The 27184-nt window shown below is 39.9% G+C and overlaps 1 protein-coding gene across 1 annotated transcript in view; it reads left to right on the top strand.

Moving 5' to 3' along the window:
- The window catches only part of LOC126354851 (uncharacterized), a 36550-nt gene extending 21456 nt beyond the window's left edge, over positions 1-15094 (top strand). The window contains exons 2-3 of the mRNA XM_050004839.1: positions 3504-3897; positions 13011-15094. Of these exons, the coding sequence (XP_049860796.1) occupies positions 3504-3897; positions 13011-13405 (789 nt within the window). The 3' untranslated portion in view covers positions 13406-15094. The remainder of the gene's footprint in view (positions 1-3503; positions 3898-13010) is intronic.
- Positions 15095-27184: the final 12090 nt, after the last annotated feature.

Here is a 27184-nt window from a genome sequence, read left to right as displayed (position 1 = left end):
TGTGGATAGGTTTGTCCCATATTTCCACGCTGTCATATGTCCTTTGTATTTGACATGAAATGTTCTTCCTGTTTGTCCTACGTATCTGCCTTCACAAGTGTTACACTGTAGTTGACACATCCTGCTTTCTGATATATGTCTCTGCTTTGGGAGTTTTGGAGTGTACTGTTGTACAGAATGTCTGTTGTGTATGCTATGTTTGTTCCGGTCTTTTGAAATTTTTGATGATTTTATTGGTGAGTTTGTGTTTGTATGTCATTATGTACCATCTTGTGCTTTCTTTCATCTTTTTCTGATTATCCTGTGTAGTCATTATGGGACTGCATTTTTGTGTTTGGTTCTGCTGTGTTGTTGTCCGTGGTTTGGAGGTTTCTGCTTTATTTTACTTTTAATTTTGTTGTTTAGCTTTGTGACTGTGTTACTATTGTAACCTTTATTTTGTGTTTCCTGCATTATTATGTCCATTTCTTTTTGATAGCTTTCTTTGGTAAGTGGTACTGTGTTGGGTCTATGGAGCATGTGTCGAAGTGCTGCTTGCTTTTGTGTGCGTGGGTGGTTCGAGGATTGGGGAATGATAAAGTCCATTGGTGTAGGTTTATTGTAAATTTCAAACATTTGCTTATTGTTTTGAATTTTAATTGTTATATTCAGAAAGTTAATTTGGTTTTTTCTGTTCTCTTTCAACTGTGAATTTTATGTTTTTGTGTATCTTGTTGATGTCAGTATGTAGTTTTTCAATTTTTGTTTGTGGTTCATCTATTAAGCAAAGGATGTCATTCATATACATGAACCAATATAATATGTTACATTCTTTTGCTAGTATTATTGTGAAAATGATCAGTTCAATGTGGTTTAAACATTTTTTTCTTAGGCTAATGATACTGGGAACCCCATTGATAATCCGTCTTCTTGTAAATAAAATTCGTTATTGGATTGGAAGTAATTTTGTTCTGTTATCACCTTTATTAATGTGTGTTTTTTCCTTAATCTGTTCATCAGGGAGTTGACTATGAGTTTCCAGGTGCTTATTTATGATTTCTATTGTTTCTGGTGCTGGTGTGTTGGAATACATGCTTTCTATATCAGATGAGAGGAACGTTGCTGTGTCTGGAATTTTTATAACTTTTATTTGTTGTATTAGCTGTATAGTGTTTTTTAATGGTTCTGTCTTCTTTTACTTTGAAATTTTCAGACAGTAATTTTAACATGTATCCTGCAAGCTTGTAAGTGGGGGATTTTCAGGATTCCAGTATTGGCCTGAAAGGAAGATTCGGTGTGTGGATTTTTGGTTGAATTCAGAGGACCAGTGCAGTGTGATTGATCAGTGTTAACTTCTTTTCTCCGTATTATCCAGTATGACGTCAATATTTTTCAGACAGATTTTTACTTTTGTCTGAAATCTTTTTGTATGGTCTGATTTTCATTTTGTAATGTTATTTTGTGCGATGAAATCTTGTGTTTCTTCAATGTATTGTTCTTTGTCTACCAGTACTACTGCGTTCCCCCTGTCTGCTTTTGAAATGATAACATTTTCATTTTGAATTTTTTCCCTAAGTTTTCAGGGTGTTGCAGAGTCTGTGTTTTTGTGGTTTCTGTGTTGTTGCGTTTTTATGCTGGTTGTTATATTCTGGGTTTCTTTTCTTACTAATTCTCTAGTTAGTTCAATGTTGGCACTGCTGTTTTCATTCCTATCTTCCCTTGTCAAAACACTTTCTATTACTATAATTAGATTTTATAAGTAATCTTCATCTATTTTTGGATTTACATTGTAATTTAATCCTTTCTCCAAATAGCTGTCTTTCTTTATTGTTTAACTGTGTGTCTGTAAGGTAGAATTTGTGTGTGTGGTTTTCTTGGCTGTGTGAAACGGTATTATGTGGTGACTGGAGTTTTTTTAATTGGTTCATCTTTCTTCTGTGAACTGCTTCCATTCTTCGTACATCAGTTTTTGTGTGCTTTTCAACCTTGTTGATCAGATGGGAGGGAGAACACTGTCATATTATTAATGGTGTCTGCGAGTTGTAAATGTGTCATATACAACTCGTAATTTATCTATTGTTTTCTAGAGTATATGGATTAGATTTCGTATTTTAAACACATTTTCTGAGCAGCAGGCATTGCTTTTTGGGTGCTGCGTGAACTGTTTTTGATATTTACACTGATATATTTAGGCACAAGATCGTTACATCTACACATTGCTAGATTGTTATAAGGCACATAAGTTCTATTTTTTTTATACACTTTTGAGAGCTAGAATGATATTTTCTCCCAGTTGATACTTCACCTGTAGAATGTAAACTTTGCTGGTCAGTGATGTTAGTTGCATTTCACTGATATTATAATTTTGTTACGATTTGTTCCTATGATTACCTTTTGTTTCAGTTTACTGTGTGATTTTCATCCGTTCTCGTTTTCCAAGTTGTATATATAATTTCTTAGATATTTTTTATGTTTATGATCGATTTGTTCACCGAGAATATCTTTTGGATGATTTTTCTGTTCACACATATCTCTAATTATTGCTAGACATTCATAGTAGGCCATGTAGGTACTTTGTATAGCATTTTCTGTACATTCTGCTTTGCGATTTTGGTTTTGAGATATAGGTAAAAGCTTGATTGATTGTTCCAAAAATTTCTCGTGTGTTCTTTGAATCTAATCAAAAATGTCGTCTCGTTTGACTGATACAGAATTTAGCTCAGTTCACTATACGAAATTTTGTATTTGCAAGGGTTGGCAAAATCTGGTATTTTTCTCTCTAGAAAGAATTTTCGAGTTTAGACTGTTGTTTGTTCGTTATGCTTGTTTTATGTTTATTTTGTTTAAGATTTGGTCTATTTTATTCGATATTTGTCCGAAATATATTGTTCGTATGTATTTTAATTTATGTTTGGTTTTGTTCTCTTATGTTGATTTTATGTCCTTGTGCATGGTTTCATTTTTAGTTTTCGTGTGTTTCTCATAGAGCTCTTGCATTATACTCACATAGATCATTTTATATTGCTTGGTGTTGGAGTCGTAAGTTGATTGGCCTATTGATTATTTGATTGAAATACACTTTTCTGTGTTCTGCGTGACAAGAACTTGACATTAATTACGCCGCCTGTAGTAGCTGGTTTTCTGTAATTGTGAAGCACTTGGTGTTTCTCATTGCTACTGATTTTAAGGTCGAGAAAGTTTATGGATATGTTTGTTTTTGTTTACACTGTAAATTTTATTTTTTAATGCAAGTTGTTGATTTCTTGATGAACTATTTGGATGTTTTAATCTTTTCCATCTATTACTACCAAAGTTTGATCATGTTTATTGTAATATGTGATTATGTTCAGTAATAGCCATTTAGAGCCCAAAATTTTTCTTCCAGTGTGTTGACAAATACGTCTGAAATTATTCAGTATCCAATCGCCCATCCATCAGCTTCTGGGTGTTGCAATTTTCACAAATGCTCTTGCGTATTGCAAAGGCATCTGCCTGTTAAGTGGTATGTTGACCTGTGAGCGCAGGACGAGGTGGTGCGATGCCTGAAGCTGAGGGCGTGGAGGGCGCTGGAGCGGGCCGCCAGCTGGCCGCAGATCCGGCTGATGGACGGCGTCTGGCTGGTGCACGTGGGCGACGAGGGTGACCGGGCCGTCGGAGAGGGTGGGGCGGCGGGCGGCGCGTCCGGCCACGACGTGGCGCGCGGCGGCGGCGGCGGCGGTGGCGGCGACGGTCCAGAGGGTGACGTGGACGAGCTGCTGCTGGAGTCCGCCGGCCACTTCCTCGGCTCGCACTCGCTGCAGATCAGCGTGCCGCAGGTGCTCCGGGCGGCCGTCCGGGCAGCGGCGAACCTCACTGGCGACGACGGCCACCTCGCCAGCGGCGACATCGTCGAAGGAGACGACCAGCAGACCGAGGAAGGTCAGTCAGTTACCGAGGAACTAGAGTTGTACAAAAACATGTCTAATACGGTGTAGGAAACGTGTTGACTTCAAAACAGCGTCCATTCCTCTCGGAATGGGAAAACATAGGTCCGTTATTGTTTTCAAAGTAACCTTATAACACAAAAGTTTTCCGTGTAAGGTACCGTTTCGTAATGTATAAAACTACAGCGCCTGGAGAAAATCCGTCGAAGCAGAAGAAGGCCGCTGTAGCCTTGGCCGAAACGTTGGCTTTTCTCTAGCAGCAGTAGTTTTATACATTGTGACGCAGTAGCATCCCCAGAAAACCTTTATGTCGACTGACTCTGGCCGCGGAAGGCCATATATCTATCTATCTATCGCTTGAGCCTTGACCAGCAGTGAGACAGAGTCAGCCATCGTTAGCCGGGTTTGGCATCTTAACGTTTAAGGGGAGGCCGGATGCCCTTCCTGCCGCCTCTCCATACCCCCCGGACGGTATTAGTGTACCCCAATTGTCTGCGCCAAGTGTAATCCATGGAATAGTGCGAATGTGTTCAGAAGCCTGCGGGGCGGAACATGGGGACCAGCCTGGTATTCACCTAGTGGGATGTGGAAAGCCGCCTAAAACGGATTCGATCCGGGGCCAGCCCGCCTACCAAGTCAACGAAGCAGCGCGTTAGCGCCACGGCTACCGTGGCAGGTGGGCTCTCATAACATCCTTCCTACAACATGGTGGCAAGTTTATACAAAGAAAATGGAGGTCTATAGTGGTCACGCATCTGTCTCTCAAACGAAGACGTCAAACGCTCAATAATGTTAAGATCTGGTAACTGTGGTGGCCAGGGCAGACGGGACAATTCATCGTCGTGCTCACGATATCAGTCCTGTACGATGCCACCTATGTGTATAGGGGCCCTGTCGTATTGAAATGCGTTACCATCATTTCCGAAGAAATATTGTTTCATGAGCCCCACATGCCAGAAAAGGCACACAATGATTGATAGTAATGCGATCTTGCAGAATAATAGTAGGGGTCCATGGAATTCTATTAATTAACTGCCCTATCATCAACGAACCCCTGAATGCCATCATTCCATTACACCGTCGTGCTCCTTTTATACACTACTGGCCATTAAAATTGCAACACCAAGACGAAATTCAGACGATAAACGGGTAGTCATTGGACAAATATATTATACTAGCACTGACATGTGATTACATTTTCACGCCATTTAAGAGCATAGATAATGAGAAATCAGTACCCAGAACAACCACCTCTGGCGGTAATTACGGCCTTGATACCCCTGGGCATTGAGTCAAACAGAGCTTGGATGGCGTGTACAGGTACAGCTGCCCATGCAGCTTGAACACGATACCACAGCTCATCAAGAGTAGTGACTGGGGTACTGTGACGTGCCAGTTTTTCTACCACCATTGACCATACGTTTTCAATTCGTAAGAGATCTGGTGAATGTGCTGGCCAGGGCAGCCGTCGAACATTTTCTGTATCCAGAAAGGCTCGTACAGGACCTGCAACATGCCGTTTTGCATTATCATGCTGAAATTTAGGATTTCGCAGGGATCGAATGAAGGGTAGAGCTACGGGTCGTAACACATTTGAAATGTCCACTGTTCAAAGTGCCGTCAGTGCGAACAAGAGGTGATCGAGACGTGTAACTAATTGTACCCCATACCATGACGCCAGGTGATACGCCAGTATGGCGATGACGAATACACGCTTCCAGTGTGCGTTCACTGCGATGTCGCCAAACACGGATGCGACCATTATGATGCTGTATACGGAACTTGGATTGATCCGAAAAAATGACGTTTTGTCAGTCCTGCACCCAGGTTCGTCGTTGAGTTCACCATCGCAGGCGCTCCTGTCTGTGATGAAGCGTCAAGGGGAACCGCATGCATGGTCTCCGAGCTGATAGTCCACGCTGCTGCAAACGTTGTCGACTTGTTAGTGCAGATGGTTGTTGTCTTGCAAACGTCCCATCTGTTGACTCAAGGATCGAGACGTGGCTGCACGATCCGTTACAGCCATGCAGATAAGTTGCCTGTCATCTCGATTGCTAGTGGTACGAGGCCGTTGGGGTCCAGCACGGCGTTCCGTATTACCCTGCTGAACCCACCGATTCCATATTATGCTAACAGTCATTGGATGTCGATCAACGCGAGCAGCGATGTTTGCGATACGATAAACCGCAATCGCGATAAGCTACAATCCGACCTTTATCAAAGTCGGAAACGTGATGGTACGCATTTCTCCTCCTTACGCGAAACATCATAACAACGTTTAACCCGGCAACGCCGGTCAACTTCTGTTTGTGTATGAGAAATCGGTTGGGAACTTTCCTCATGTCAGCACGTTGTAAGTGTCGCCACCGGTGCCAACCTTGTGTGAATACTGTGAAACGCTAATCATTTGCACATTTGCATATCACTGCATCTTCTTCCTGTCGGTCAAATTTCGCGTCTGTAGCACGTCACCTTCGTGGTGCAGCAGTATTAATGGCCAGTAGTGTAGCTTGGGCACGATGTTTTCGTGTTACTGCCATTTGGCTCGGTGATGAATTCCAGCTCGTCGTGTCAATCCCGTCCTAAGGAGTTCCATTGATATTGTTCTCATGCTGACAGGATTCGCGAGTGCGACATCAAGTTCTACATTGACTTTTGATGCTGTCGTTCTCTTATGTTTCGTCACAATCTCCTTCAACGACAATCCGTCACTATCACTCAGCACACCTTTTCGTCCGCTTTTTGACTTACCAGATCGTACTTTTCTCCTTTTCCCTGTATGCGGTATACATGTTGGATAAGGTGCCTCTTGAAAGACTAAACATTTCGGCTGACTTGGTTACGGAAGTACGCACCAAACGAACACAAGGTATTTCAACACGTTCGATTCCACTTAAGTCCGGCATAATGCACTCACATCCACACAGAACAGTGGCGTGTCCACGAATGGTCCTTGCAACGTTGTTACATTGCACAGGTGCCGTCGTGGTCAAACGCAACAACGCAACTGGCAACCTTGGTTGGCTAGCATCGGAATTTATGTACAAGCATGAATTTCTCGTCGTGCTTCCACGCTTTTGTCCAGTTCCTGTACCTGGAGAAAGTGACTGGCCTTAGTGAAATGACAGCGCAAGAGTGAGGTCTATGCCTTGAATATTTTCAGTTCTTCGCTCACTTTGGTTTTTAGTACCATCTGCTTGCAACATTCGTTCCTCCATATCCGGCGTCTGAAATTTGCGAGGAACACCACGATCCCTATCCATTGTGACAAATTATTCCAGGTCTCTTAGTCGCTCGAAGAATGACATTTTTTCCCAGATGGAATGAGGCGCTGAGGATATCGTCCAGCGGAGAATAATAGCACACAGTCTCACTAGCATCGTTACCCACACTTCATGGGATCATTAACACCGTTCTAACGTCAACACTATCTCAAGAAACGAAACGTAGAGAATAGCTGATGCAGGGGACAACTGTACGTGCTAGTCTGAAAGTAGTACCAACAATGAGTGTGAGCGCAAAGGTAGCGCGCACCACAGAGTACTGACCATTCTCGATAAAAGTAAAGTGGCCCACATTGCAAGAAGTCTTTGTTTCTGCACGTGTGTTTATAATTCTTTCATTCTAGTTGTTACAAGTACCAACTACTGATGGATACGTTTTTCAGACATCCAGAACATATAGCATTCATTGGCGTATTGTCTTCCAAAACACTACTTTCCTTGCTACGAAGAAATATGCAGGGATGATGACTAAATTTTACTGTATTACTTTGAGGGAGGGTATCCTATTGTAAATATGGCTTAATGGAAAAATTGTAAACAAAAATGAGAAATTTTAAATTCACCGTTGGTCTTCTGCTCATGGTGAAATTCTCTGTAGACACACTCTGGCAATAATTTTAATTCACGACTTCTTCTAGCTGCTACATTCACAGCAGTTGCCTAAACAGGGTCCCCGCAACTTCTCTGCAGCTCTGCAGCTTTTATTCAAACAATGTCAAAAATATAGATAATTTCATGTAGGAGATCTTCTTCAGTCACTCCAAATGTTTCATAAACAAGTCCTCGAAAGAAGAAATCAAATGGTGTTAAATCATGTGGAAGAACGTCTCATAAAACAGGATCTTCTCTATTGAACTTTTAGGTATCTATGCAAGTGATTGCTACAAAATCAACAAAACTTTATTTTACTGGCTGAGAGCATTGGTCAACACGTTTTTCTGTATTAAGTTTACTTCAACAATTGTTTTACTCAAAATTGTTTAGTGGGTGCACCAGTTTTAACTGTCAAGTAATTATAAAAATTCCGCAAATTTATCTTGGTCGATGACTGTGTCAAACATATAATGAGCCAACATTATAAAGAAGCTTCTACAAGGAGACATCGGCGAAGAAATTTTTCTGAGCTCCTGGTAAGGGATAGACAATCTAGGTCGGTAATGTCACTAAAAAATTTATGTCAGCAATGACTGTAGTAAACTTAACAGGGAACCTATCGCACGTGCACTACTAGTAGTGAAACTTCTTCTAACAAGACGGAGGAAATGTTTTTCGGGCATACAGGTGTATTCATAAGTGGATAGTAAGTACAGGACAATATCTAGCCATTAATTATGTCTGACCACAATTTCGCTACAGATAAGTGTTGCTGTCTCTACATAACTCAAACGTATTTGTTCTGAGCAGCTCATACAAGATGATTACCAATACTGACCATTCTGTTAGTTGTGAAATAGGCACCTGCGAATGTAGTTGTAGCTACCCGCACAGGAATCGGACACCGTTGCAACACACATTAGTTCAACATAATGGCAGATGTTAAAGCTTTTAATTTCTATGAATGATATGGACGTCACTGTGACTGTTGTATTTGTTTCAAAACAATACAGCAAGTGACATTCGTTTCAAGTGCAGCTTAATGTGCACTGATAGAGCTCTGTTCATCCATTGGAGCAAATGCTGTTTCTCCCACGTCGAGAGTTCTACAGTTCATTGGCCTTCTTTGGAATATCACCGTTGTCATGCAGCACTTCCTGGCATTTTGTTTTCCCAAAAGCTGGCAACAAGTTATCCGTTCAGTGCGTGCACACGAAAGTTCAGGCCTCAAATTTACGATATCTGATGAACTAGGAGTGTAAACAAACAGCTGAATCTTCGGCTTATAAATAACTTAGAAACAGTGTTTACTTGTAGCTTGATGCCAAACTTCTTAGACGATGAGCGTAAGAGTTTTCCAACAGCTCAAATATTTTTTTCAAATATGATCTGTTACAGTAGTCATAATCATCTAATCTCGAGACCATACAGTCTCTTGGAAAGATACTTCTAAGTAAAAACATCTCAGTTCAATGTACAATGCTTTATTCTTCACCTTTAACAACTGTTTAGGTTCAGGATGAAAGGAATCTCACTGTGTGTGAAAAATCTGTATGAATTTTAAATCAGTAAATGTCGGATCGAAAATTTTGAAAGCGCGATTTACTCTCTTGAAGTACTTTTGCTTAGACATTGAGTTTTGTTTGTTTTAAATCATCGAAGGACATGTAGTTTGTGCTCTTGAAACTTGTGTCACTGAGAAGAGAAGGTTGCCGACTGGTACTCATCACAGAGTCTACCGAAAAAAAAAAAAATCCCTCAGTCTTTCTTGAGGCTGGTGACGTTTACATTTTTTGTTGCAGGCTTACATCACCAATGTCTATGAAAGGATGTATTTGAATATTTAATGAATCTGGCGAACAGAAAAAAGAGCAAACTGATGATCATTAATCAATTACTAAGATTCCAAGATGTAAAGAATATGCCTCCTGTCTTAGTTTGCAGCCTGGTATTTTGAAATACACTACCCGTCATATCATGCGAACGATATTGAGATTATACCCATATAGAAATAGACAGTTGTATAAAATGAAACGTGATCTTGTACATTATAAACAATATGTTATGGAGTTTAGATGAAAGTTTATCGTTGTTTATGTATATGTATTTAACAAATGAAATCACTTTCCGTTTCAAACGTTCCATAAACCGACACATATTATGTCAATTTTGATGGGGACAGCCAAATATCTGAATTTGTTCCTGCTTCTTCGATAGTACTAATGAAATGCAATCTTAACTTACGTAAATTTTATAGTACCATTCCTACACAGGCCACCATATGGTGCGTGGTGGAGGATAACTTGTATCTCTACTAATCATTCCCTTCCTCGTTCCACTTGCAAATCAAACGAAAATCGAGTGTCTATAAGCCAAGAGTCCTAATTTCCTTATTCACCGCCGTCCTTACGTGACACTTACGTTGGCGGCAATAGAATATTTCTGAGGTCTGTCTGAAATCCAGGGTTCCTTCTGAGACCGCGAAACTGTTCCGTAATACTTATTAATTATTTAATTGCAAACCGATATTTCGATGATTTCATCTAATGCACGCAACATTACATGCAATAAATCTGAGACGGAAAACAAAGCCAATTGAGCATTGTGTACCGATGATAAACAAAATTCGAGGTAACTTACAAATTTATTATTCCTAACATTCAGTTTGCTTTGAAAATGGATTTTACCAGAGTTGGCGCGACAGTGATGTTTTCGAGGCGATAAAAGCTGCTGCAGTTCGTTCATTGGCGGTGGTTACTGATGTCCTTGCCGTAAGTAGTGTGACAGTACGTCGACGGTGATGAGTTGTTCCCTCCTCGGCATATAGACATGAAATAAGGAGAACACAGTAAAATAAATGTCACCTCGGCAAGTTCTTTCAGCTTGTGGGCTCCGATGACCCACGTCTATTATACGTACGGTGGAGACGTGCACCGTCAGTCGAAACAGCTCTCATTGAATTTGAGGCAGTGGACTATCAACGTCAATATCAGATGACTAGTGAGAGGTTACAACCAAATCCAGCAAGGCTAAGATTCCAATTTTCTATGTATGATTCATTTCTTCCTAGTTCAGGACACTATCTATACATCACTATGTGTCTCACAGATTTATCACAGTGTCATGCGACTCAGGAACAAGAACATGGGCAGAAAGGCAAGACTGATGATGGCTGTCAGAGTTTTTAGAATGAGCCGAGAAGCCAGATAAGTCAATTAAACCATCACTGCATTGTATATACCTTTTAATAGTTCTGTTTTTAACTCTCTCGATCTCAAACAGGAAGCATACTTCCTTTTGACCCAGCATTTCGGTTGAAATTGATGGCTGTTTCAAAGTTGGCGTAGAACATACGTCTTCAAGATGGTTGCATTTCCTTGTTTTGGATACTTCGTCTGGGCAGCTTACCTCGCTCACTACCGTATAGTGAACAGGGCTCTTATAATATGTTTAGTCGGTTAAATTCTCTTTCATTTGGTTGTACTTATGGGCTACCATTCGCCAAACTGTGGGAGCTATTACCACAATAAAAAAATCGAGTGAAGTAATACCTAATGTGGCTCAACTCTGTTCTGAGCAAAAACTTAGGTAGAAGACAAGTAAGATGTTTTCCAACTGGTTGCCACGCTACCTCATTTACTTCAAGGTAATATTCAATATGTTCTATAACTGTTAGAAAAACGTAATTCCTGCAAGAGTTACCATTTTCTCTCGGAAGTCAGCATTAATTGCGGTGGTAGCATACCCTTGGATTCGTTTAGGAATTTTACCCCCCAATATCCAATTCAGAGAAGCAATAACGTTTATGTCTTTAGAATGACATTTAGGAAGACACTTTTGCATAATAACCCTCTACATTTACGTAATTTTCCTTTTTTGTAGCTCTCCTCTCTTCGTACAACGACTATCAAAACAAAAAAGTTGTAAATTCGTAGCGTGCAACGGCCAGAATAAACTTGAGGAAAATCGTTTTGGGCATTAGGCTGCACCACTATAAACACCCAAAGACCTTGCCACAGTGGACACACCAGTTCGGTTCAGATCACCGAAGTTAAGCGCTGGCGGGCTGGGCTAGCACTTGGATGAGTGACTATCCGTTCTGCCGAGTGTCGTTGGCAAGCAGGGCGCACTCAGCCCTTGTGAGGCAAACTGAGGAGATACCTGACTGAGAAGTAGCGGCTCTTGTCTTGTAAACTGACATACAGCTTGGAGAGCGATGTGCTGACTTCCCGCATCACGTGACGCCTGTGAGCTGAGGATGGACGGGGGTCGGTCAGTACCGTTGGACCTTCACGGCTTCTTCGGAAGAAGTTTAGTTTAGCAATCATAAAATACTAAATAAAGTAAACCATCGATGTTTCCACCGTATTAGCAATCGTCCTCTGGTCCGAATTCTAGTCATGATCTTCCCCTGCTTACCGTATTATTTGCGTTTCCAGTGAGCTTACGACCTCGTGTGTGACATGTGACGTCGATAGCCACATGACCAAAAAAATATAGTATATTGGGAATCAGCATCTCTAGAATTCAGCTGTTGTTACCGTTAAGACTACCACAAACATGGTCGAAAAGTCGTAATTTCAATTGTTTTAGTAGTTGGTAATGACGCTGGCTATAACCTAAAATGATTTTCTTAAAAATCTCTGATTTACCACAACAACAGGACATGAAATATTATAATTAGATATATTTCACTCATACCCGTTTCGACGTATTGGACTACATAGATTTTTACGTAATGTTTAGTAAACTGAATGAACTGTTGGTATCGATATGCTTTATTACGTACGTCAGCCAACATAAGATAACTGAGGTGCATACTGAATAATTCCTTGGGAGAAGCTGGAGGTAAAAGGACTATTTTAATGAAGTAATCAGTCTTGACCACAAAATATTGTATTAACAGTAATCGGTTTCAGCCTTTGGAGATCATCATCAGACCAGTAAGTGTCTCCTTTAGCGATCTGAGAAAACGGCGAGCGAAGCCCAACGTCAGAATCTGCTCAGCTGTCAACGAATAGGAATTTGCTAAATGTTTGGCTCCACTCACAGTCTTCACAGATAGCTGCATGAGACTAAATGAACTGATGAAGATCTCCAAACACCGAAACCGCTTACAACGAATAAAGTATTTTGCGATCAAGACTGATCAGCTTACTGTAATTGTATTTAGATCGTTGTTTTCAGTCTTATCAAAAGGCATTAATAAGCCTATGGTTGTCGTATGCAGGGAGGAGGAGAAATGGCTACAACAGGAAGCGGTACAGCAGCTTCATGTTGATGGCGATGCTGATGAAGGGCGGCCTGCTGGCCATCGCCTACAAGGGCGTGGCCATCCTAGCCGCCAAGGCGCTCCTCGTGGCCAAGATCGCGTTGGTCATCTCGACGCTGGTGGCGCTCAAGAAGCTGGTGGCCGGCGGCGGCGACGAGAAGGTCACCTACGAGATCGTCAAGACGCCGCACGTGTCGCACGCTTTCGCACACTCCGGCGGATACGACCACCCAGGCCACTACGACAGGAGCACTGGAGGCAGCGGGCCCTATCGACGCAGCGTCGACTTGCCGTACCATGCCTACCAGCCCATTCCCTTGCAGCACCAAGATGGCGCAGCTGCCGCAGCTTGAATCTCTCGTGTTGATATTCTCTCTTACAATTACTTCTTTAGACGATCTTCAACCATGCATCCCGAAAATAGGTCACCAGACGTACATACCCGTAACACCAGCAATTTGAAAATATTAGTCGAAAAAACGCTATTAACGAATGATTTGCGTGAGATATATTTTCCGTGTGGTATATACGACAGTGAGTAATTGGGGTCGACTAGAGTTCACTGAATTAGACAGAACATTCAGGAATTTCAAACTGAAACATATAAATTACAAATAATCAATTTGACTCCACGTAACTGTGGCACTATACCCCTCGCTAACAATTAAATATCTTAAGTGTGTGATAAACTGAAATACTGATTCGAGAATATTTGGTTTTGTTAATCTGTATATTTTCAGATACACCTCTTTAGTAGTTTATTGTAAGATTAGCTATAAACCAACCTTGCCCTATTGTCCTGTAGGCCATGAATTACAAACCAGCATTTCATCTCGTTCTAAATCACCTGATAACTGAACAATTCTCCACAATCAATTCCCTCTTTTTCCAGAGACACACGTAAGCTGGCCTCCAATATTTCCAATCCGCAGAGCACCCATGTACAAGACCTTCTTTTTTCAGTTTATTCTTCCAGCTTTGATCAGTGGACGCATCTTGAATTTAAAGTATATTAGTATCCTTTAATTACCTTGTTGAAAAAGTTTTGTGGCAACTAATATACAGAAACCAGATGCTTTTCACCCTCGTTGTCACTCTGATATGCACTGTAACATACATAGTGCCGCGTAGCTTTTAAAAAGTTGTCACTGACTGATTTTATTAAGACGTCATTCAACAGTTTTTATTAGGCGGATAGCCCTTCTGGTGTCTCACTTCTGCTCCAATCCTTTAGCGACTCTTAGAATTTCAATATTTTGAAACAACGTACACAATATAGGATAGATGTACGTCACAAATCAAACATGAGAATTTCAATATCACTGAAAATGTTTGTAGATCCAACTAACCGCTCGTACTTTATGAATCAGTGTAGGAACATTAAAAATTCGTCTGTAATATCATTATATAAGGAAATCTTCTACATACACCTGAAACATTCATTTAAACACACTGGCAAGACTAACTAGCTTACTCGGAGTCGACAGAAATACTGAGATTCCGTAACAAATCTCGAACTATAGCAAAATGGAAAACCTGACAGCAAATTGTGTTCTACATAATAGCAAGAAATACTCAAAGTAGCCGACACAGTTGACGATCATGGTACGCTATCAAGTTTCACAATAGAAAGTTATCACTGTGCAATAGTAATCGTTAACTCACTAGCTCTCTAGGAACTGCTTAGTCTGTCGTATCACAGCAAACAGTCCCTATTGTGTATCCCCATTTTTCTGGTAGAACGCAGAATTTTTCGAGTCTCTATTCATCCGCTATGTAAACTTATATTTTCATTCGTACGCGACAATATCATTAGCAGCGTAGAAACAGTGCTATTTCATTAGAAAACCTATAAGAAAATCGATTCAGTGCTCTATACTTCAAAGCTGTAAGTGTGCTACATTTCTTTATAATTATTGAAACATATTGTTAAAATTATTTTTGTATATACTTGTACTGACATACAGTGTTAAGTTATTTTGTTGTTGTTAATCATGTTATTTATTTTTAATTTTATTTTTATTATTTATCCTCATATCGCTACAATTATACAAGTGTTTACTTTTCAAAGCCACATATATCTGGATAATAAAAGTGAAGTGTTCAAACTAAGTAACATACGCTGTCTTTGTTTTGTAAACAAATAGGCTCCAGGGACGCAGATTTTAATACTGCATGAATTTATCAAGTCAGTTTGTGAAGAGGTATTGGAACTGTAATAATTATCTGTTATTGTCACCTTATTTTTCGCTATGAGTAGGTTTTCTGTTGCACAATGTGTCTGTAACACTTACATTGCCCCTGTACCAATCTTCCTGGAAATGTAAATCTTCTTACTTTTGCATGTTTATCAAACTTTGTCATTAAGTATTGTAGTTAAAACATCTAGATCCTTCATTCGTAAGTGAAGCCTAGGTGTAAAACCATGTCAGCACATACTCTAAATTGAGACAAATGCATAGTGGTTACAGCATTCAGTTCGTTCGCCACTGCTTACTGATGCAACATCAGAAATAAAGCATTGGTTAAAAAATAACTGTGACCGAATCCATCAACAACTATTTGAATAGTAACCAGAGTAAAACGACTGCAGCCAACTTTCAGAAGATGTTATCATTCTTACAGTCGTTCTGGAATTTGTTTATTAATTGACGATGACAGTTCTCATCGTCGACCAAAATCCGCGTGTAATACATTGGGAGAGTATGGAATACTGATAACATATTTCCAAAGGCAACCAGTATATTGATGAATACTTTTTAAATGCATTGGGCATGAGTGTCTTCTTTGTTTCACGAAATTATCACTCCTTTCAAATGTTGCGAAAATTCTAAATGATGGCATGAAGACCTGCTGGGCGATCGGCGTAAAAGCACTGTACAGAATTTGAAGTTGAAAATCGAATCTCTGATAAACTACTGTCGTTGTTGTGATCTTCAGTCCAGAGACTGGTTTGATGCAGCTCTCCATGCTATTCTATCCTGTGCAAGTTTCTTCATCTCCAAGTATCTACTGCACCCTACATCCTTCTGAATCTGCTGAGTGTATTTATCTCTTGGTCGCCCTCTACGATTTTTACCTTCCACGCTTCCCTCCAATACTATCCTGGTGATCCCTTGATGCCTCAGAACATGTCCTACCAACCGATCCCTTCTCGAGTCAAGTTGTGCCACAAATTCCTCTTCTTCCCAATTCCATTCAATACCTACTCATTAGTTACATGACCTACCCATCTAATATTCAGCATTCTTCTGTAGTACCACACTTCGAAAGCGTCTATTCTCTTCTTGTCCAAGCTATTTATCGTCCATGTTCCACATCCACACATGGCTACACTCCATAAAAATACTTTTAGAAAAAGCTTCCTGACTTGTAAAGCTATACTCGATGTTAACAAAGTTCTCTTCTTCAGAAATGTTTTGCCTGCTATAGCCAGTCTACGTTTTATATCCTCTCTACTCCGATCATTATCAGTTATTTTGCTGTCCAAATAGCTAAACTCATCTACTACTTTAAGTATCTCTTTTCCTAATCTAATTCTCTCAGCATCACCCGACTTATTTAGACTGCATTCCATTATTCGCGTTTTGCTTTTGTTGATATTCACCTTACCCTCCTTTCAAGACACTGCCCATGCCATTCCACTACTCTTCCAGGTCCTTTGCTGTCTCTGACAGAATTACAATGTCATCGGCAAACCTCAAAGTTTTTATTTCTTCTCCATGGATTTTAATTCCTACTCCAAACTTTTCTTTTGTTTCCTTTACTGCTTGCTCAATATATAGATTGAATTAAGTCTTGGATAGGCTACAACCCTTTCTTACTCCCTTTCCAACCACTGCTTCCCTTTCATGCCCCTCGACTCTTATGACTGCCATCTGGTTTCTTTACAAATTGTAAATATCCTTTTGCTCCCTGTATTTGACTCCTGCCACCTTCAAAATTTGAAAGAGAGTACCCCTGTCAACATTGTCAAAAGATTTCTCTACGACTATAAATGCTAGAAAAGTATGTTCGCCTTTTCTTAATCTAAGGTAAGTTGAAATATCAGTATTGCTTCACGTCTTCCAACATTTCTATGGATTCCGAACTGATCTTACCCAAGGTCGGCTTCTACCAGTTCTTCCATTCCTCTGTAAATAATTCGTGTCAGTATTTTGCAGCCATTACTTATTAAGCAGATAGTTTGGCAGTTTTCACACGTGTCAACACATGCTTTCCTCTGGATTGGAATTATTTTATTCTTCTTGAAGTCTGAGGGTATTTCGCCTGTCTCATACATCTTGGTCACCAAATGTTAGAGTTTAGTTAGGGCTGGATCTCCAAGGCTATTAGTAGTTGTAATGGTATGTCGTCTACGCCTGGGGCCGAGTTTCGACTCAGGTCTTTCAGAGCTGTGTCAAATTCTTCACGCAGTATCATATCTCCCATTTCATCTTCACCTACAACCACTTCCATTTCCATAATATTGTCCTCAAGTACATCGCCCTTGTATAGAACCTCTATATACTCCTTCCACATTTCTACTTCCCTTTCTTTGCTTATAACAGGTTTTCCATCTGAGCTCTTGATATTCATACAAATGGTTCTCTTTTCTCCAAATGTCTCTTTAATCTTCCTGTAGGCAGTATCTATCTTACCCCTAGTGAGATAAGCCTCTACATCATTACATTTGTCCTCTAGCCATCGGTGCTTAGCCATTTTGCACTTCCTGTCGATCTCATTTTTGAGACGTTTGTATTCCTTTTTGCCTCCTTCATTTACTGCATTTTTATATTTTCTCCTTTCATCAATTAAATTAAATATCTCTTTTGTTACCCAAGAATTTCTACTAGCCCTCGACTGATTAGCACACAGGACTTACATTCGGGAGGACGACGGTTCAATCCCGCGTCCAGCCATCCTGATTTAGGTTTTCCATGATTTCCCTAAATGGCTCCAGGCAAATGCCGGGATGGTTCCTTTTAAAGGGCACGGCCAACTTCCTTCCCCGTCCTTCCCTAATCCAATGAGACCGATGACTTCGCTGTTTGGTCTCTTCCCCCAAACAATCCAATCCTAGCCCTCGTGTTTTTACCTACTTGATCCTCTGCTGTCTTCACCATTTCATCTCTCAACGTTACCTATTCTTCTTCTACCGTATTTCTTTCCCCGGTTCCTGTCAATCGTTCCGTAATGCTCCCTGTGAAATTCTCTACAACCTGTGGTTCCTTCATTTTATCCAAATCCCATCTCCTTAAGTTCCCAGCCTTTTGGCAGTTTCTTCAGCGTTAATCTACAGTTCATAACCAATAAATTGTGGTCAGAATCCACATCTATCCCTGGAAATGTCTTACAATTTAAAAGCTGGTTCCAAAATTTCTGCCTTACCATTATAAAATCCATCTGAAACGTTCCAGTGTCTGTAGTCTTCTGCCACGTATACAACCTTCTTTCGTGATTCTTAAACCAAGTGTTACTTATGATTAAGTTATGCTCTGTGCAGGCGGCTTCCTCTTTCATTTTTTACTCCCGTTCGCTATTCACCTAATACTTTCCTTCTCTTCCTTTTCGTACTATCGAATTCCAACCCCCCATGACTATAAAATTTTCGTCGCCGTTCACTATCTGAATAATTTCTATTATCTCATCATATATTTCTTCAATGTCTTCGTCATCTGCGGAGCTGATTGGCATCTATACTTGTGCTACTGTGGTAGACATGGCCTTCGTGTCTATCTTGGTTTCAATAATACGTTCATTACGCTGTTGGTAGTAACTGACCCGCGCTCCCATTTTTTATTCATTGTTAAACCTACTCCTGCATTATCCCTATTTTATTTTGTGTTTATAGCCCTGTATTTACCTGACCAGAAATCTTCATCCTCCTGCCTCCAAACTATGATGAAACAAAGAAAACAGAAATACTGAACATATAATTTTTTTTTGTAGAAGCATTACAGCACACTGACATTTCACTTACTGACATGAAATGTAAAATCTCTCAAGATAGTTGCACCATCACTGATCCAACTTCACATTAAATTTAACAGTTCTGTCTATACTCATTTTCATTATTAGCAAAGGAAGTAAGGGTAGTTCTTTTCATCAGTACTGTACAGATCATATTCTGGTAACAATCCCTTAATCCAACTTCAATTTCTCCAAACCCTTCACGAACACACGCGACTCTGTAGGTACAATTCACCTTAAACCAATCACTGATGTCCCCAGTGACACACCAGACAAGCGAGTTCCGATATGGTAATGACTTTTCCACTAAGAGTTTTGCTGTTATTGCATCCAAGTCACAGTAGTGCATTGTGCAATGTAGAATGAAATCGCCAGAAGCCACTACGAGCACCTCACAACATCTGAGAGGCAGTTTCAGTCAGCACAATCTGACATTGTGTGGAGAAGACTCCTAGGGAATCAAAGGGACGGTCTACATGTTCCTACAAAACAAGCGTAGCAATGAACAGTCTTAGGCAAAAAATCAAACTCCCCTCCAAAACATGAAAAAAATCTCTTACCTTCAGTAAGATATCGCCTCCTACAAGGTATACACATCTAATGTGAGAGGTGAACTGAAACGAGATTCCAGAACTTACATATGGCTTCCAGCGGAGGCCTGTGATCGAAAAATTGTGATAAGTGCGTTAGCTGTATACTTGACTATCGATAGTGACTCTTTTCTTTCAACTTGTACAGTATACGTGTTTGGTTGACAGAGAGACAGACATAGAGATTGGGGGGGGGGGGGATTTTAGTGGAGAAGCTGTATAGATTCAGCGAATGTTGACCAAATGCTATAGTTTCTCTTCTAGTAATGAGTGTATACCGGCGAAGCTATGTAGGTTCTATCAATGCTGTCAAAACATTATAGCTGTATTATAAAAGACTTAAGCGAACAATGAGAAGGAACTTGGACACTTTATACAATATCTCTCGTGATAGAACATTTAAGTTTCTTTACTTTTACTACTACTGATATTCTTCAAAAATACTCCACCAGATTATATGCTATTTGAAGAATACAGAGACCCGTTTTTTCAGAAATTAAAAGAACTCGGCGTAAAGAGAGAAACCTATCCGGAGGTTCAGTAGTTTGAACGGGGATAGAGCATACAGTATGATAAATAGCTTTTATAGTCACTTCAGTCCGGAACCGTGTGACTGCTGCGGCCGCAGGTTCGAATCCTGCGTTGGGCATGGATGTGAGTGATGTCCTTAGGTTAGTTGGGCTTAAGTAGTTCTAAGCTCTAGGGGACTGATGACCTCAGATGTTGAGTCCCATAGTGCTCAGAGCCATTTTTTGTAGGCTATCGGTACACCTTGATACCCGATTGGTTGAAGTAGTGATTTCTATAATGGAAACATGAATAACCAGACAGTATGCTATCATATTTCTCTGGAACCACGTTCTGTTCACATTTCAGTTCTCATATCAGTAACAGACGCTTTCCATGTGTCTTCATCTTGACTCAAACAGTCGATACGTTTAGGGACTCTTCTGGAATTCTGTAAGACTCATGAGTCTTTTTTGTTCATAATACAGTGAATGAAAATTGAAATACATTGCATACACTTTTGTTGAATTCTACGTTCTAAAATTGACAATAGTTCTCTTCTGAACATTTAGACGAATTTAGATATACTCTACATTCCGTTATGTTTATCGCATCGAATGCACTGCAGATATTGTTTCGAGTCTCCTGCTGCACTGAATTTGCCACTTCCACGTACTAATCGCTAGCTCAATAGTTTTAATTGAATCCCAATGACGGAAGGGAGGTCTCAGATCATTTCTTTAAATCCACGAGAAAAACTTCAGTCAGGAGAGAAGTGTTCGCTCATATTAAATTTCCTCGCAGATTAAAACTGTGTGCCGGACAGATGCTCGAACTCTGTTCCTCCTCTAGTGCTAGTGTTGCAACTTTCGCAGGAGAACATTTCTGAAGTTTGAAAGATGAGAGACGTCCTGGACGAAGTAAGCAATGAGGAGAAGAGCGCTTGACTGCGAAGGACAGAAGACACGAGTTCGAATCACAGTAGGACACAGACTTGTCGTCTGCAAGAAAGTTTCATTTTCTTACGTGTTCCATAACTATGTTTGCTCTTTCCCAGACACAAAAATTTTTGCTATTTCCCAGTTCAGTGTTGCGAGTACAAGTTTCAACATGGTACCTGCTTTAACCGAGAACACAATCAGTTTCCTGTTTGCTGCGAATCAGTACAAGTTAATGACGAGCCTTTAAAATAATTTTCCTGTCGTCTTCTGTGAACGTAAGTATCATAGTGAGTGGGCTGCAGAAGCAGAAATGTTTTTAATTATCAACAAGATCATTTACTTTATCTCACGTTTTTCTTCTCCCCTGGAGGAACTTGTTCTGATTCGTAGCAGACAGGACACGATTAGTATTTACAACTGTATTGCTGCACTTGACTTAACAGGCATGCCTCATTTCATTAGCGATGCAATTCAGGGAATGTACACATGACCCATGATTTTGTTATTCAGGTCATACTGAATTTCTTAAAACACATGAAGCGCATTATTTCTATTTAAGTCAGTTTGAGCAGCTTTCAACGCTCCTGCTTCGTTGAGAAGTGTTACGTCGATATACAGACGACTCTCGCATTGTAGTTGGTAGTTGTTTTCATTTTGTATCACAACAGATATGGAACCATTGTGAATGAAAGATGGTTGACCAAACTCTTTATCTATACCGCATGCGAAGCGAGCAACAGAGTTGTCAACCAGAATTTTTTCTCTCACATTCAGTAACTCAAATTCTTCCCTACTCACCACAATGTTGAATGAGAGCTGACTAACAGTGATGATGGTATTTATACCGATGTGTAGCCTAGTGGTAGTAGTGCTTCTCGGCTATGTGTAGTAAATACAATTTTTTCACAGATATTTTTTTCGAATTGTTCTTGTGTTTCTTTTCAGAATAACTTTCAGCCTGTACACATTTTCTACCGCATAGTCGAACATTTATTTCTTCACAGTCAAACCTCACAAGAATTTCGTCTTGACTTCTAATGATATACTTAATTCTAGCAGCATTGTAGAATGAACCTATAGATACGTTACAGTCAACGCAAAGGGCGTTACTTAATTCTAGCAGCATTGTAGAATGAACCTATAGATACGTTACAGTCAACGCAAAGGGCGTTAACTTCCTGAACATTTACTGAATGTTTCTTTGCATTTAAGCTTTCTTTTTCAGCTATATTTCACTCAAAACCTACAACTGACCCTATACTATTATTCAGGTTAAAATCGACGTAGCTGTATATCTCGAATCAGATCTAACCAGAATACGTATATGAATTCCTAGGACAAGAGTTTGAAAACTTTAATTACCGATTCTCAAGTAAGCACGACGTAATACCTGATGAAGTGCCACCGCTTTTGACTTTTCTTTTTGATGATATTGCTTGTGATGAGTAAGATCGTATAAGGTAGTGATTTTCTGTCTGTCATCATCATGGTGTAGATTGTTTTAATTGTGTCATGCATACAACAGAATTTTTAAACAATTATTAGAGCCAATAATTATGTAATTATCTTCTCAAACAAGACGAACGTAGTGTGACATCTTGTAACCACCCTGTCAAAATGTTAAAAACATAGGCAGCCGGTGTCGTAATTTTGAAATGAGAGTTAGTACAATTGTCGCATAATAAATATTTCACGTGAAGCGCCGTTGCGACACAGGCAAAGGTCAATTGTGGAAACTAATCCTCTGAATATTAAAAGTAATGCTATTAAGGAATACGTCCTATTGACCACACAAAATAAGATGTCATGTATATTCGCGAGTGAGTGATTCAAATAAGAAGTAATACTGTAAACGAAATGAGTCATAAGTATAGTTACGTCAGTACACACTCAGTTATATGCATATGTACGATCGGGATAGAGGCACTAACGTTCTAATTACTATCATTCCCGGTGGCCTGGGTAAAAAAGAATTGTGGTTAAAGTGCATGTATTCATCTGAGAAGTATAATAATCGGACTTCGTAATTAAATGAAAAGAAAGGTAACAGGTTCTCAATGTCGCGGCAAATATATCCTAAATATTGAAATTGTCATTGGCGGCCACGAAGGAAAGACATGAACATATTCACGTACCTCTATTGTTGAGCAGCGCTGTCATGAAGATCGTCGTTTCCATCTAAATTAACCAACTAAATTAATAAAATAATAACCTTCCAGATTTACAAGAGCAGGGATCCACGGTATCGTAAATTAGAAAGTCGTTTTGTTTCAGAAGTTGCTTCCAGTTTTTAGCTCAGTTCACTAGTAATTACACAGCACGTCTTATCACAAGGACATGAGAACAACGAAAGGTTACTAAAACCAATAAACGAACAACGTAAATCCTGTTTTGCCCGTCAGTGTTAAATACTTTTCAAATTAACCTTTGGCACTAGAGTCGAATTATAATTTATACATTTATCAATGAGTTAAGTTCCTTTATATTACCCTCTTGGTATTCTTTCATTCCTTTACACACGTACTTGAATGGCACTGTTCGAGTCTTTTAAGAGATTTCTCATCGCCGCTTTGCTTACATAGTTCTGGTGCTGGTCCCCGTACTTAGCAATGAAAATAAAGGAACTTAATACTGAAAGAAAGAAACAGCAGCTAGTTGAACCCCCTTTGTTAGAAGAGAATCATTAAATCACTGGCAGTTTCAATTGTTTATCCCTGAAAAGAAGTCTGTGCATCCGGTAATTTTTATAAAGTCATTCCGAAATGTATTGCCTAAAACGTGGTCGGAACAGCAATAGACACAATATGTTACGGGTTACATCCAAGAGGATTAAGCGTTACGGGTGATGGCAGTCAGAAACTTGTCAGACATTACAAAAGTTTGAAAACGCGTTCCTTTCAAAGTACTGGTCACATGGCGTTCAAAAGAGGCTAAGAAAAGCCTTATTCAACCCGGAACGATACAATCCAAAATTTGGATCATTGCTAAAGCATTTTGAGAAATATTTAAATGTGGCAGTGTTCAGGGACGAGCCAGTGACACACACTGTCGTCCTACGCATTCTGAAAGCTAAACTACCGCTAAATATCAGGGAGAAAAGCTAGTACAAGCACCTGAAAGCTATCTCGAGTATTTTCGATCTGTCTAGGACTCTATTGACTTAATTAATGAAGATCCAAGACATACCAGCCCCAACAAAATAATTTACGTAACAGTGGTGGCACCAGCCTTCGCAACGCCAGCCACAGTACAGCGTCAACAATGTAGCGTGCGCGGCTGTCACGAACGGCTTTTGTCGATCCCACCACAGCAGCGCATACCCCAGGCCCGAGTTCGGGAGGCAGTTTTAGTAATGACTATAACCAAAATTTTAAGGAAAAGAAAAAATGGTGACAGAAACTACTCTTTCTACTCTGGTAACCGAGAACGAAGTTGGAATAGAAACGATAATGGAAATCAGTGGGGTAACACTCACAGTACTTCTCAACCTCAATTTAGCAATAACAACACTGCTGACCCACGAATTGTGCAGTCGCAGTACCCGTTTAGTAATGAACTCTATCAGTCCCAAGCGCAAAGCAACATTACACATATAAACTCAGGGCAGACTTATGATCGGAATGCGCAACAGCGTAACGACACGTAGGGAGTGAATATTATAGAAATGACAAACGAAACAACAAACTGTAATAATGAAGCGTTAAACTAAACGTGGCCTCATTATGCTTCCCGATGTTGGCCATGGATAGTCGTGGGGGCGATCCATGCTACCATGGTAGTAATTTCCTAAGGTATCATGATCAAGCATCTCATCTGTTCCAAGACAACCTGTAGATTTAAATGGAAAGGTAAGACAGGTATTCATCTCTATTACAGAACCATCTCAACGCCGTAAGAAACACTTTGACAAACAGCTACATGGTGTTACCAGATTTGTGGTGGGAAAAAGTATTACTTAAGGTCCACGTGAAATCTTCTGTGTCAGCCAAGAAAAACGCTAAGTGGAAAATAAGGTATACTGGTGCGTACATTACTGCACATATTCCGCATGACGGATGTTATTTACCTGCTTATCCTCACAATGGTAAAATCAAGGGGCTGTATGCACACAGACATTTGACTAAATTTTACCGTGTTTAAGTACAACACTTCACATCTACCTATGTACACGAGTAAAATAAGTAAGCTATGGTAAAGAAAGAAGGGATGCGATTACGGTAAAGTAAATATATTTTATGCAGCTGTGTGAATCAGAGCATTTCACTACCTTTGTTTACGAGTTTCAGTGACTGTGGACACAATACACAAGCGAGATAGGACATAAACATCAACTGATGACTAGCAATGTTAGCACAGGGTGTATTTGCAATGTTTTACTGAATAGTTTGTGATCTCAGTGATATTTTGGTTATACGTTTATGTACAAAGAATTCTGGAGCGAACAATTATCACAGACCTCGCAAGTAAGTACCCGTAACATTTTTTTATGCCACTTGTGCATCAGGGTAAGTTATAGAAAATGTTGGACTCACTAAGGTACTGCATAAGTGTAGGGTCAAGCAAGTACATGTCATGTGGTCGATGGAATATTTATATTGACATGTCCACACCAAAAGAAGTTAACTATGAATACATCGATCAAAACGATAATAATTTGGTTTTTTGTATGACGAAATGATTCCTGTCTGGTAATGAAACTTTAGTGCGCTATATACCCTACGAACGACATCCCAATCTAAGTAAAGTGCGTCTAAAAATATAACCTATGAATAAATACTAGAGTGATTTTACTGAAATACATTTTTTTCTAACTTTATACACACGTTAGAGTGCAAATGCACTGTTGAGGTACGATTCGTAAACGTTGTCTGAGGCAAACATAATACCGTCTCTTATAATAATATTAATAATAATAATAACACATATCTACAAGGTGAGTTGGAGGAAACTGACCGCCAGAGAAATTAGGTAATGGCGAAACAAACATAATTCTTTACAGATGCTACGAGACTTAAACCAGCGAGGACAGGCAACTAAGTTACACCAATGTCTCTACGATTTACGATCCACTTTACGAAATATTACCAAGATCACTGAGAAGTACACTACTTGAAGCTCAGTAAAGCCAGAGATTTTTAATAATTTGTCCTTTGTTTGGCATGAAATTACTAAGAACCCATGCTGACTTTAGAGGAATAGATACACTGATTTTCTCTTACGTTTATAATATTTTTTTCCAATCTGGGTTGAAGATACTTTGTGGAAAAAGTAAAGGAAAGAATGTCGAAGGTCACGTTGAAAAATTTGTGCACATACCAGTGATACAATGATGAACACACGAACATGAAAACATTTACAAGCACATACACAGAGTTAGGAAGCAGTATAGCGTACAGCAGATAGAATTTAAGATAGTGATTTGTTTATTAATGTGCTTATATTTCATTCCACTCGTACCAAGCGTTCTGCTCGTACCATGCGTTGTTACAATGTTGGGTGACGTAAAGATGAAATTCCCCCCACAGTAGCTCGCGGATAGCAATTACACAGATTTTGCCTCATTTGGAGATAATTTCTATAAGCACTTTTCGTTCAAAAATGGTTCAAATGGCCCTAACCACTATGGAACTTAACATCGGACGTCATCAGTCTCCTGGACGTAGACGTACTTAAACCTAACTAACCTAAGGACATCACACACGTCCATGCCTGAGGCAGAATTTGAACCTGCGACCGTAGTATCAGCACAGTTTTGGAGTGAAGCGCCTATAACCGCTCTGTCACGGCGGCCGGGCGCACTTTTGGTGCATTCATTTTTTGTACATAGTCGTTTTGATGTATAAGTGCATTTGTAGCAAGAATGCTAAGTTAGGGAAGTGTGGTTGTTCTCGAAAACGGGTTCTCTTTTGCCCTGTGAGATGTAAGATGGTATCGCGATAATGAACTGTAGTACAAGAGGCACGTATTTTATGAGAACACATTCAACTACCAACTTCTATAATGAACTATTTTGAGCCGTATGTTCACAGATAAGGCTTTGAAAGAGGACACAGGAGCAAATAACGAACGTGGACATAAACTATTAAAACCTAGCCAGTGGTCTCATGAGCTACAGTTTTTTTGAACGGTAAAAATGAACCGG

Source organism: Schistocerca gregaria, chromosome 3 (assembly GCF_023897955.1).
Source record: "Schistocerca gregaria isolate iqSchGreg1 chromosome 3, iqSchGreg1.2, whole genome shotgun sequence".
Lineage (NCBI taxonomy): Eukaryota > Metazoa > Arthropoda > Insecta > Orthoptera > Acrididae > Schistocerca > Schistocerca gregaria.
This window is presented reverse-complemented; position numbering and strand designations above follow the sequence as displayed.